Below are 11302 nucleotides of genomic sequence, written 5' to 3'. Positions count from 1 at the left end.
TGTGTGTGTGTGTGTGTGTGTGTGTGTGTGTGTGTGTGTGTGTGTGTGTGTGTGTGTGTGTGTAGATCCCGGACTCGATCATTTCTCGAGGTGTTCAGGTGCTTCCACGAGATTCGGCCTCTTTAAGCTCCACCCCCTCCGAGTCACCCCGGGCGACACAGGCAACTTCCCGCCTTTCCACCGCTTCGTGCCCGACACCCAAGGTACAAACAAACCTTCACACATGCACACAGACAGCACCGCTAAGAGCTCGGCAACAAAAAACGCCCTTCTGCATGAAACACCAGCTTTCCTGTTTGTGCTGTGTAACGGTCATAGAGCATGCCCAGTAGATGTACGCTGATTGCTGATCGAAGCCCTTTATCAAACAATGACAAGCACTTCCTGCATGATGAGAGCTTTTAATTACTTTCTTTATTTCCTAACCTCCTCCGTTCACTTCATAGAACCAGAAAAATCACATTTGATTTCCTGGCATAAAAAGCTCCAGCTTCAGGACCGAGCCAATTTATGGTGAATAACAAACTCGGTGTGTTCGATTTCATTGGAGCAGAAAAACGAGTATTCACAGTTAGACTTGGTTCACGTGCCATTTTTTTCAAATATCAAATACTTTCTTATTGCCAGTATCTGAACAGATTACCATGTAATTTAAAAACACGCTAAGAAAAGTTTCTTCCTGTTTGTCCCGTGGCGTTCCCTAAGGTGCTATCCTGGGTCCTCCATTATTCCTTATATACTTGTTCTCTTGTATATGTTTCCATTTTTTGTTGTTGTTGTTGTTGTTGTTGTTGTTTTGTTTTTTTAAATCACTAGTATTTGAACTGATTGTAAAATTATTAAATCAATTACATATTCCCCAGCTTTTTGGTCACATGTTATTTAAATGAGCGCCACTAACTAATGTTAGCTTAGAAATAATTACCAAATGAACATCTCTCAAATATAAACTGTTCACACAGGGTTTAGATAAAGACTCTAGACAGCGAGTTAAGGTTAGCCAGCTATATGCTAAGTTGACTATGAAGTAGTTTGTGTGTGTTAGCAGCTAAGTTTATATTAGCTACCATTAGCCAAAAACCTGCCAATGTAATGAATAAAAAGCTGTCTAAAATGAAACCCTAAATACAAACTGATCTGGGAGCTATATTGGTTATTTTCATGTTTCTTTGTCAGTGAATATTAGCTAATCCTTACTAGATTCATGCACTGTAGCTAAGTCATAGCTTGTTGGCTAACTTTGTCTGAACTATGCCTGAAATGAATTAAATGCTAGGTGGCTAGCTTCCCAAAATCATTTACCTGTTAAGTGAACCATTGTTATAATTTACATTTTATATAAAAATATGATTTTTGTCAAAAATTAAATGATGTAACCGTTTAAATAGATAGCAAACTAGCTTAGAGCGAGCTTGGTTAGCTAGCTGGCTGTAACTTAGCTTTACAGCTTGTAGCAGACATTTATAACATCCAGGTCAGGTGTAGTGTGTGTATGCTGCTCAGTCAGCTGTTGGACAAACATACATGACGTACAGACCATACAACAGAGAAACATGACAAAGTTGGACAGTCTGTGCATGACTCGGCATATTTTAGATGCTAACGTGTTCTGAGCAACAGATGGGTTTCTGAGGTTTTATGCCTCACCTTTTAATTTTAACTTGTGAAACAAACTTACCCCCCCCCCCCCCCCGGTAACTATCGGTAACCATCATCACAGCATCATTAGACTGTTACAGATGAGTATCTTTAGGTCAGATTTGAATATCAGTGTCATTCCAGGTGTAAGCAGTGATTGTCCTGATTGAAGCTCTCGTTATGTGCATGAACTTTATTCAGGAAGTCTCGGGACGTGTGCTGTCTGTTGAATGGGAGTGAATGGGACTGTGATGGTTGGAAACACTCAGATCTATTGAAATGTCTTCAGTTGTGGTACATTTAAAAATAAATGACCTAAAATGTAGCATCAAATTATGCTTAAATCATCTCTGCAAAGCAGCCAATCATCAACCTTATGTACCTTTGCTTTTAGTAAGAAGACGCCGGCTTTCTGACCTCTGGTTTTAATTTGCTGTTAACATCAGCTAGGAGAGCAGAATTAAAGCTCTGGCTTATATCTGCTGTTTATTCAGCGCTCAGACTGATCTGATGAGTAAAATTAACCCGACTCGCTCTCTTGGTGCTCCTGAAATGCTTGAATGTTGCATCCAGAGTCATTGTTTATGTTTCCACATCCTCTGAATGAGACGCATGAAAAGAAAATTATTCTTTAAGATGATTTCAATCAAAATAATCTGTTTTTCCGCAGGTTCAGTCACGATGTGGCAGCAATGAGAACATACTGAGAGCCAGTGAGTTCAGTATGTGTTTCGTTTACCTTTAAAGCTCGAAAAAATAGTTTTCAGGTGTTTACAGGTGTGTGTGTGTGTGTGTGTGTGTGTGTGTGTGTGTGTACGCACTCATAGGCCACAGCGCAGTTGACATCAGTAAAGTGGCGCGTCGTCATCGCATGTCGCCGTTCCCGCTGACATCCATGGACAAAGCCTTCATCACTGTTCTCGAGATGACGCCTATTCTGGGAATTGAAGTCATTAACTACAGAGGTGAGTGTGTGTGTGCGCTGCTCTAACACAGGAGTATCGAGCCCTGCACGCCCACGTGTCCACTAACTGCTCCACCACAGAGCTGATGCTGCTGTGGTGATGGCATCTGATGGGAGAAGCATTTCAGCACCTGCACATTCTGTTTGAACCATGAATGTGTAAAAGGTTGCTCCACCTGTTTGACTTACGGAGGTTTTGGACCTGAAAGTCAATCCAGGTTGACGTCAGTCTGATCGGCTTTTCCCCGCTGTCGGTCAGCTCGTCCGGTCAGGACCGTAGCCGCTCTCCTCCGTCGTTCCTCCACAGGCCGCGAGAATCGCTCCTCCCACAGAGTTCAGATTGTAGTGAAACAATGAATTTGTCCTGGATGAGCCTCTGAGAAAGTCTTCTCTCTCTGCAGATGGTTTGGGTCGAGTTCTCGCTCAGGACATCTATGCCAAAGACAACCTTCCTCCGTTCCCCGCCTCTGTTAAAGACGGCTACGCTGTGCGAGGTGAGACTGTGGGCACCGCCTCAAACATCTGCGTTTTTTTTTACCTTTTATCTGTTGAACTGAAAGCTCTAACCGACTCATGTTTGACTCGTAGCTGCCGATGGCCCAGGAGATCGCTTCATCATGGGGGAATCGCAGGCTGGACAGCAGGTCGGCTCTCACACAGCAGCGTTGTGCATAACCATCATCTGTCAACCAGATTCTGTGGGAGACGCTGCTAACCTCAGCGTTATCTATGAGCGGGCTCATGGTACACACACCATGATCGGCACAGCGCGAGCCATGCTCAGACCGTTTAAGTTCACGTATGTGCAGAATGTAGATCAGGATCAGATTGATGCACATCACCGAGTTCATATCAGCAGTGAAGGCAGACAAGGGTCTTTAGAGCCACACGTGTCACAGAGCAGGAAGTCCTGGGAGTCGACCTCTGCAGCCAAACGCTGGCGGAATAACAGCTGCAGTTCCTCTAACGTCCACTTGAGGCTCCAGAATTTAGAAAACTTCTCATCTCCTCCTGATTACTGTGAATTTCAACCTTGACTAAAAGCCTTATTACCAGATGATGTCGTCGCTCTGTAAACTGTGCTTCTTGTGTTTTCAGCCCACCCACACAGTCATGCCAGGTCAGGTGATGAGGGTGACGACCGGGGCGCCGATTCCCTGCGGAGCTGACGCCGTGGTCCAAGTAGAAGACACGGAGCTGCTGAGGGAGTCTGAGGATGTAAGAACACCAGGATGAAGGTCGATGGCGCTGTGCGTGTGCCTGCTGGCTTTACTTCCTGTTCGTCTGTTACAGGGCACCGAGGAGCTGGAGGTGAGGATCATGGTCCAAGCCCGGCCCGGGCAGGACATCAGGTGAGAGAGGAACGCTTCTCAGGTCGTGGATGTCAAACGGGTGAAGGAGCAGCATAGACAATTTGGTGCTTTTGTGTCCACGCAGGCCGATCGGTCACGACATCAGGCGAGGGGAGTGCGTTCTGGCTAAAGGCACGCACATGGGCCCGTCTGAGATCGGCCTGCTCGCCACAGTGGGAGTGACCGAGGTCAGCGTGCACAAGTTCCCCGTGGTGGCCGTCATGTCCACCGGGAACGAGCTGCTGAACCCAGAGGATGACCTCCACCCGGGGAAGATCAGAGACTCCAACCGCTCCACTCTCCTCGCCACCATCCAGGAGCATGGATACCCGACCATCAACCTCGGCATCGTCGGAGACAAGTGAGCGCGTTTCCCCGCCTGTCGCTCCAGTCTGATCATTTCCTGTTCTGACATCTTAAAAAAGCTCCAGCCCCCAGCCCCCACCCCCCAGCACGGTGCAGTCAGGGTTTAATTTTTCATCCACCCTCTGAGGTCCACAGGTCCCTCAGTGGGAAATCTGAAATCTTCCACTCGAGTCCGACCTCAGTCTGTATCCTGAACTTCCTGTGACACCCGTGTGTCCTCTCTCTGCAGCCCTGACGACCTGCTGTCAGCTCTGCACGAGGGAATCAGCCGTGCTGATGTCATCATCACCTCAGGGGGTGTGTCCATGGGAGAGAAGGTACAGTAACTTCAGTAACTTAACTAACTTCAGGCCACGCCCACCTGCTGAGAGTCTCAGCTGCAGTACCAACTGCACGTTCGCTCAGGAAGTGAAGCAGGACTGGGTGGACTTCTTCGCCGCTGCTACAGGAGGTGTGTCTCTCTGTGGAGTGAGACCGCAGAGAGAGCCGAACGTGAAGGCGGAGCTGACGATTTACCGTCTTTCATCAGCTCTGACCACGAGCCGTCACTCCTAATCGAGCTGAGGGCCAGGTGAGGCAGCAGGTGGGCGTGGCCTAAAGTATCTCAGTGTAAAGCTCACTGATTGAGTGACGCACTGAGCAGATGTTCTGATCGTCAGTGTGCAGGAAACCTGACTGTGTGTGTGTCTGTGATCAGGACTACCTGAAACAGGTGCTGGATATCGACCTGCACGCACAGATTCACTTTGGCCGAGTCTTCATGAAGCCAGGGTAAGACAGAGCCGAGACTTCCTGCTTTAGTCCCAGAACTTAAGCACCACAGTCACACCTGTGTGAAATACCCGAGAGCTTAAAGCTTCAGGCGGCTGTTAATGAGCCTCACCTGTGGCTGCAATGTTAGTCTGTTCACTGAAGTCACAAATGTTTCTTCTGATAGCTGAAGGAGTTCCTCACTGCAGGTACTCGCAGTACTGCAGGTACACCTGACGGCTGATACCTCAGTCTCTGCCTCTGCTCACGCTGCTCTGTGTTTCTGTCCCTCAGTCTTCCCACTACCTTTGCCACAGTCGACATCGACGGGACACGAAAACTCATCTTCGCCCTGCCAGGTAACATATTAACCCTGCTGTGTAATTCACCTGCCTTTGAAGCGTCCTCGGGTCATCCCCACAGACGCCTGTGATCAGAGTCACGATTCCTGATTGTGGATCCCAAAGCGAAGCAGGAAGCTTGAGAGCGTCCTGAGCCCAGACTTTAACCTCCTGGAGACCAGAAAGCTTCAGTGCAGGCTGAACGTCAGCAGCCTCCACAGAGATGGGCTGAGAATTAGCAGTTACTACATGTACTTCACAGTACATGATTGTACTGTGAAGTACATGTAGTAAGGAAGGGAAAAAAATGAATACAAATCAACAGATGACGCAGACACTCTTTCAATGTTTCGTATTCGTTGCAGGCAGATACGTGCATCTTAAAATAACTCCTCACAGTAAGCTCCATAAATGTTCCAGCAGCGCCTCGTCGACACGAGTAACTCCAACCGACCACGTTTATGACATCATTCAGAGGCCGCTCGTAAATGCGCCACATCATGTTATCGAGCTTCTGCACCATCATCACACGTGGTCTGTTTATTGTTTCCAAGGTAACCCAGTGTCCGCTGTGGTGACGTGTAACCTGTTTGTGATTCCTGCTCTGAGGAAGATGCAAGGCATTCTGGATCCTCGACCTACAATTATCAAAGCGAGGGTAACACACACACACACTCTCTGAGGTCATGCTGTAACCCTGCCTGCAGGTCAAGGTGAACCGAGTGTTTGATGCATCGCTCGGGTTACATAACACAGTTATTGTTGATGAAAGTCTGCTGATGCCACTGTTCTTCTCTTCAGCTCTCCTGTGACGTTAAGCTGGACCCCCGGCCTGAGTACCACCGCTGCATTCTCACCTGGCATCACCAGGAGCCGCTGCCCTGGGCTCAGAGCACAGGTGAGTGCGCACACACACGGTGATGGTGTGTACCGTCAGTCATTGGTGTCTAAGCGTTGCTTCCTGTTTCCTCCTCGCCGCGGTAAACTCTGGCCTCTTCTCGTCCACACGATTAACTTTATTGATCACATCATGGAACCGTCATAAAGATGTTGCACACGTTCATACAGCATCGCACTGTTCAGCTTCCTCACTGCACTTGGCCCAAATGAGCCGTTACACTTGTGTCCTGTAGCGCCGCCCTCAGAGCTTTACATCAGCTCGTCCAATCAGTTTTGTCGACGGTGCTGAGCGGTTTGTCTGCTCTGAGTCCAGCTCACGGATACTCGCTCCAAAGTCTCTGAACCTGCCAACGAGGACTCATCTCCAACCGGCTTTCTTGGAGACGGAATCGACGTTTTCTCCTAAATTCATCGTGCGTGTTCCCAGATACCCGAGGCTTCCACAGGGCGTCCAGTGACGCGCCGTCGCAGGCCCATCCATCACGCTGGCTCTGTGGTCGACATCAGTCAGCTGATTTACGTCAGAGGTGTCGTAAACGAGCCTCTTAAATGTTGTTCTAACCGCTGCCTCGGTCAGCATCCTGTCAGTCATCTCACTTGGGTAACGCGACTGACCACACCCCTCCTCCCTGCAGGTAACCAGGTGTCCAGCAGGCTGATGTCCATGCGCAGCGCCAACGGCCTGCTGATGCTGCCCCCTAAAACAGAGCAGTACGTGGAGCTGCACAAGGGAGAGGTCGTAGACGTCATGGTCATCGGACGGCTATGATGCAGGTACGGCGGCTCCACGGACGCACTGAGCACGTGCGAAGCGTGTGCTTTCTGTTAACACTTCTTTTTCTCTCCAGACTGAAACGTCACTCGCTACCGATTACCATGGCAACGCCAGGACTTCTTGTCTGCACAGGAAACAGCCGGGGTGGGGGGTGGGAAGTGGTGCATGTCTACCTGGTCGCCATTAGCTGTGATGTCATATGCAACAGCCAATTGGAGCCAGCGCAGGCTGAGTCCTCATTGGTCTGCTCTGAGGAGATCACTGTATTTCAAAGGAGAAAAAAAATGTGAAAAAATATACGAAATATGAGATTTATTCTGTAATATTATTATTATCCTGATGATAATGATTATTAATATTCTTAATTAATATTCTATTTATTATTATTATCATGGTTCTGACTGAATATCATCATCTTAGTAGTATTCATGCCCTCTTCTCTCCTCTTCATTTGCTTTGTGCGTTTTTCCCGGGTAGATTAGAGACATAGAGACCCTCCTCCTCCTTTTTCTACCCTTGCTCTGCTCTGGCGTCCTCTCTCCTGCTATAGAAACCTGCCGTTTCACTACGTCTCCTCCTGGATCACACAGACTCCAACATCAGCAAAACACGGCTGATGAAGACGTCCTCCGAGTGAACCTGCTTACGTTGTTTGTGCCACTGAATATTTTCTGCCAAACAACGAAAAAGAAAAGAGAACAAGCTGCAGGCGTCCTCTGGTGTTCCTTTTTTACCTTTCTGCAGATTCAACCCTCTCAAACATCTGGAGACATCTCAGCGAAGCCATGAAATCGTCCTCGGTGGGTCAGCGGCTCGTCTTTGGGGCGCCGAGCGATTTCTCCGCTCCGATATAAATGCGATAAAGACGTCTCTGATCGCGGTCGTATCAAGGCTGCGCCACACTGGCGGTTCAGTCCAACCCTGCGTTCAAGTGGTGTTCGACCAGAGTGTGACGTTTATGTTAAGGTAGCTCCAGAATCTCTGGGCTCACCTGGAGTGTCGGGCGCGATTACATGATTACTCCACATTTGCGTCTGGAGCTCTGGGTGTGGGATTTGTCCTTTCACTCGCTCTGATCAGGCTGTCCAATCGGGAGTCTTTATTCAGATTTTTACCCACGACCGCACGTGCAGGAACTGACCGATTTGGCAAGTTCGGAGAACAGATGCGATTCCCGGTTTTCCCATCTGCTTGCATCACTTGAAGGCAGGGTGTCACATTCAGGTGCTTGTAACTACACCACGTGTATTTTTGCCATGACGGTGTTAAGGTGCTCGTTATGGTCGGTTCAAGGCTGTAAATCAAAACGTCATCTGACCGCCGTTCTCTCCGCGTACTGTATGAGCGTGCAGAAACCCTCCTTTGACAGTTCGCCCACTACAAACGCAGAAGCATCCGAGCTGCTCGCCGTAGATCCTGCTAAAAAATGTTTACCGGTTACCAACAACCAGAAGCGTCCTGTGAGATCTGAGAGCCCCAACGCAAACCGCCCACTTCCTCTCATCCTTCCCGTTGAACCGGTTTTCCTGCAGCGCGGTGTGTGATGTGTAATCTAGAGCCAGCTCATATTTACCCAAGTTTCCCAAAGTCCATGTTGGTGGTAAAATGGGAATACGGTTCTTCCTGCTTTGACCCGTTTTCCACCGATGTGGTACCGGGGTGCTACTTCATCAGATCTTAACCAATAAAAAGTGCCACAAAACCACTGGCACCTCAAAATCAGCGGTCCCAAAGCGCCCGTTTCTGATGCTTGGCATTCCGGCCTGTGAGACAGAGTCTGGTTTGCTGCATCCACACCAACAGCTCTGCTTTGGAAATCAGGTGGACAACTCATCCTGTTACGACCTTTTTCCAACAACTCAGTGCCGCTGCCTCACCCAGACCCCGGTCCTTTCTGGGTTGTCCCGTGGTTGGATTCGTGGATCAATGGTGGGAGTGGGAACTGCACGAAATTTCTCTTCTTACTACAGACGTTACCCTGGCTCGTGCTACCTAATGTTCTGGCACTGCGTTTGTGGGGAAAAAGGATCCGATTCTTCCTGTTGGGACTTCTTTTCCACTGGTGTGGTACTGCTGCTAAATCTAGAAGCAGGTTATTGACTTTGCACTGAAATGACGGTTTCCCAAACATTGTAGCCCACAGTTGGACTCAGAGAGGTTACCACTGATTGGCCGAGGCAGCTCACAGCGGTGCTTGGTTCTCAGCCTGTTCTGGGAGAGAACCCAGGCAGAACCAGCTCTGTAACTTCTTCCTGTGAGGCTCTTCACCTCCACTCTCAAAACCAACCAAGAGCCGGCACCACGTCAATGGAAAACCTGAGTTAAATATGGTCAACCAAACCCACAGGTCAAAGGTCAGGCGCTGCATTCAGGTCATACTGGAGTAACTGCTCTGTCTGATTTTAACAGTACCGACACGGCGTCCTGAATGCAGCGTGGCTCATTGTTCTGAATTCCCCCCCCTTCTTGTCACACCTGCATGCCCATAAAAAAGGGGGCGTGTCTTTCCTCTTTGGGCAGGTGTGATTCCAGGCGTTAGAGTGTGGTGCAGCACCTGGGCGGGGCTTCTGATCTGACTAAACGTGACGCTGATGCTCTGGTGCCAACACTATCTTTAAGTCCTCTGGCTTGGTTTCCAGAAACTTCCCAGTTACCTCAAATGCACCGTATATATACAGCATATATGAGTGGCTCGTGCTGCGTCCGTGTCACATGGGAATGGCGTGATGATGTTTGGCTGTTCGTTCAAAGAAATTCCTAAAATAGTAAATAATGCTTGCCGTTCGGCAGCTCGCGTTTACGGCAGCTCACTTACGACACAAACGCAGCATCAGCGCGCGTCCTGCCGCCTGCCCAAGGAGGACCAATCAAACCCAGATAGATCCATCAGAGCGAGCAGAAGCAGGTTGTTGAGAAACTGCCTTTGTACCGAGTGATTCGTAACACTGGGCTGAACTCAGTGTCACACTGCACACACTATAAACTATGACCAGCACTTGTAATGAAGCAATGACACAGCATTCTACTACTACTGTATAAATATGATGAAGAGGATGTTTTTCTGTAATATTATTGAACCTGAAGATGAATTAATAAAAATAATCCTGATTATTCTGTAACTGCTGTTCGGCTCGCTCGCTTCATTCATAACAGCACTTGTCTGAGAGCGCTTCACGCTGTCAGGGACGGTAAACGTCACATCTTGTCAGTGTGAAGAGCTTTAACTGCACATTTAATCCCTCAAATAATTTAATCTGAGAGAAAAGCGCTGTTTTTCTATATGATAACACAATGCTGATGTAGGAAATGAAAGACCTCTGTCAGGTGTAGACTTAAAGAAACAGCTCTGGTCGCTCATTTCCCAGATTCGCAGTAATTATAAATAAAGTTTTGCAATAAATTATGAAGAAATGTGAACTTTTCAGATAAACCATTATTAGTCCCACATGTATGAAATTTGTTTTTTTCAGAACATTAAAAATGTTATTATGATGAAATATTTAAAAATAAGAATTTTTCTTAGATTCTTTTCCCATAATATTACCTTTTTTTATAAATAATGAGTACTTCAGGCTTCCATACTGCATGTTTAAAGGCAGGTAGGAACCATCCAGCAGGAACCTTTTGTTGCTGCGCTCGTTCTCCTCACCTGAACATTCGTCACATTTTTCTCTCAAATATAAATTTTTATTCGTGTTTTGAGTTTAATAAAATTATTGATTTTAATAACTGAATATTAAGCTTAGTTTTAGCCTCATGTTGAACGTGTTTATTTTTTTAATTTACATGAAAAATCGCAAAAATATCGGAGAGAATCTGCTGCTCTGTGCGCATGCGTCCTTCAGTCCGTCACTCGGAGGTTCCCCTCAGGCAGCTCGGAGCTCTGGTGAAAAACTGTCCTCCTGCTGCTGTAAAGGGAAACTGAGCGCTGCTGCTCGGGAGGCTGAAGAAGAACATCTCCAGGAGAACAGAGGGACCCTCATCAGAGGGCGGGAACAAGGCGCTAACCGGGCTAGCAGTTAGCAGCAGCAGTCCGTTTAAAGTGCTGTTTTATCAGGTAGGTTTGTTCATCATGTCACTAAATCCCGGGTAACTTCTGCTATCTGAAGCGTTACTAAACCAGCCAACCTAAGCTGAACGGTACACCTGTAAGGTCACATTGAAAGAATAACACGTGAGCGCCGGAGGAGCTTTAAAAGAGGCGGACCACGAAGTG

General features: G+C 47.8%; 1 protein-coding gene across 2 annotated transcripts in view; it reads left to right on the top strand.

The window, feature by feature from the left end:
• Positions 1-9977, top strand: part of gphna (gephyrin a) — a 24395-nt gene extending 14418 nt beyond the window's left edge. The window contains exons 8-22 of one of the 2 annotated variants that reach the window (XM_005751729.2): positions 66-203; positions 2309-2351; positions 2466-2603; positions 3004-3096; positions 3191-3246; positions 3701-3820; positions 3896-3954; positions 4040-4315; positions 4550-4637; positions 5018-5091; positions 5365-5429; positions 5966-6069; positions 6213-6309; positions 6947-7085; positions 7160-9977. In XM_005751729.2, the coding sequence (XP_005751786.1) occupies positions 66-203; positions 2309-2351; positions 2466-2603; positions 3004-3096; positions 3191-3246; positions 3701-3820; positions 3896-3954; positions 4040-4315; positions 4550-4637; positions 5018-5091; positions 5365-5429; positions 5966-6069; positions 6213-6309; positions 6947-7080 (1485 nt within the window). In that variant the 3' untranslated portion in view covers positions 7081-7085; positions 7160-9977. The remainder of the gene's footprint in view (positions 1-65; positions 204-2308; positions 2352-2465; positions 2604-3003; positions 3097-3190; positions 3247-3700; positions 3821-3895; positions 3955-4039; positions 4316-4549; positions 4638-5017; positions 5092-5364; positions 5430-5965; positions 6070-6212; positions 6310-6946; positions 7086-7159) is intronic. The other variant, XM_005751730.2, reaches the window with a different exon arrangement.
• The last annotated feature ends 1325 nt before the right edge of the window (positions 9978-11302 follow it).

This window comes from Pundamilia nyererei, unplaced genomic scaffold, assembly GCF_000239375.1.
Source record: "Pundamilia nyererei isolate P.nyererei 1_Seehausen unplaced genomic scaffold, PunNye1.0 scaffold00324, whole genome shotgun sequence".
Classification (NCBI taxonomy): domain Eukaryota; kingdom Metazoa; phylum Chordata; class Actinopteri; order Cichliformes; family Cichlidae; genus Pundamilia; species Pundamilia nyererei.
The sequence above is the reverse complement of the archived record's forward strand: the minus strand, read 5'-3'. Positions and strand labels throughout refer to the sequence as shown.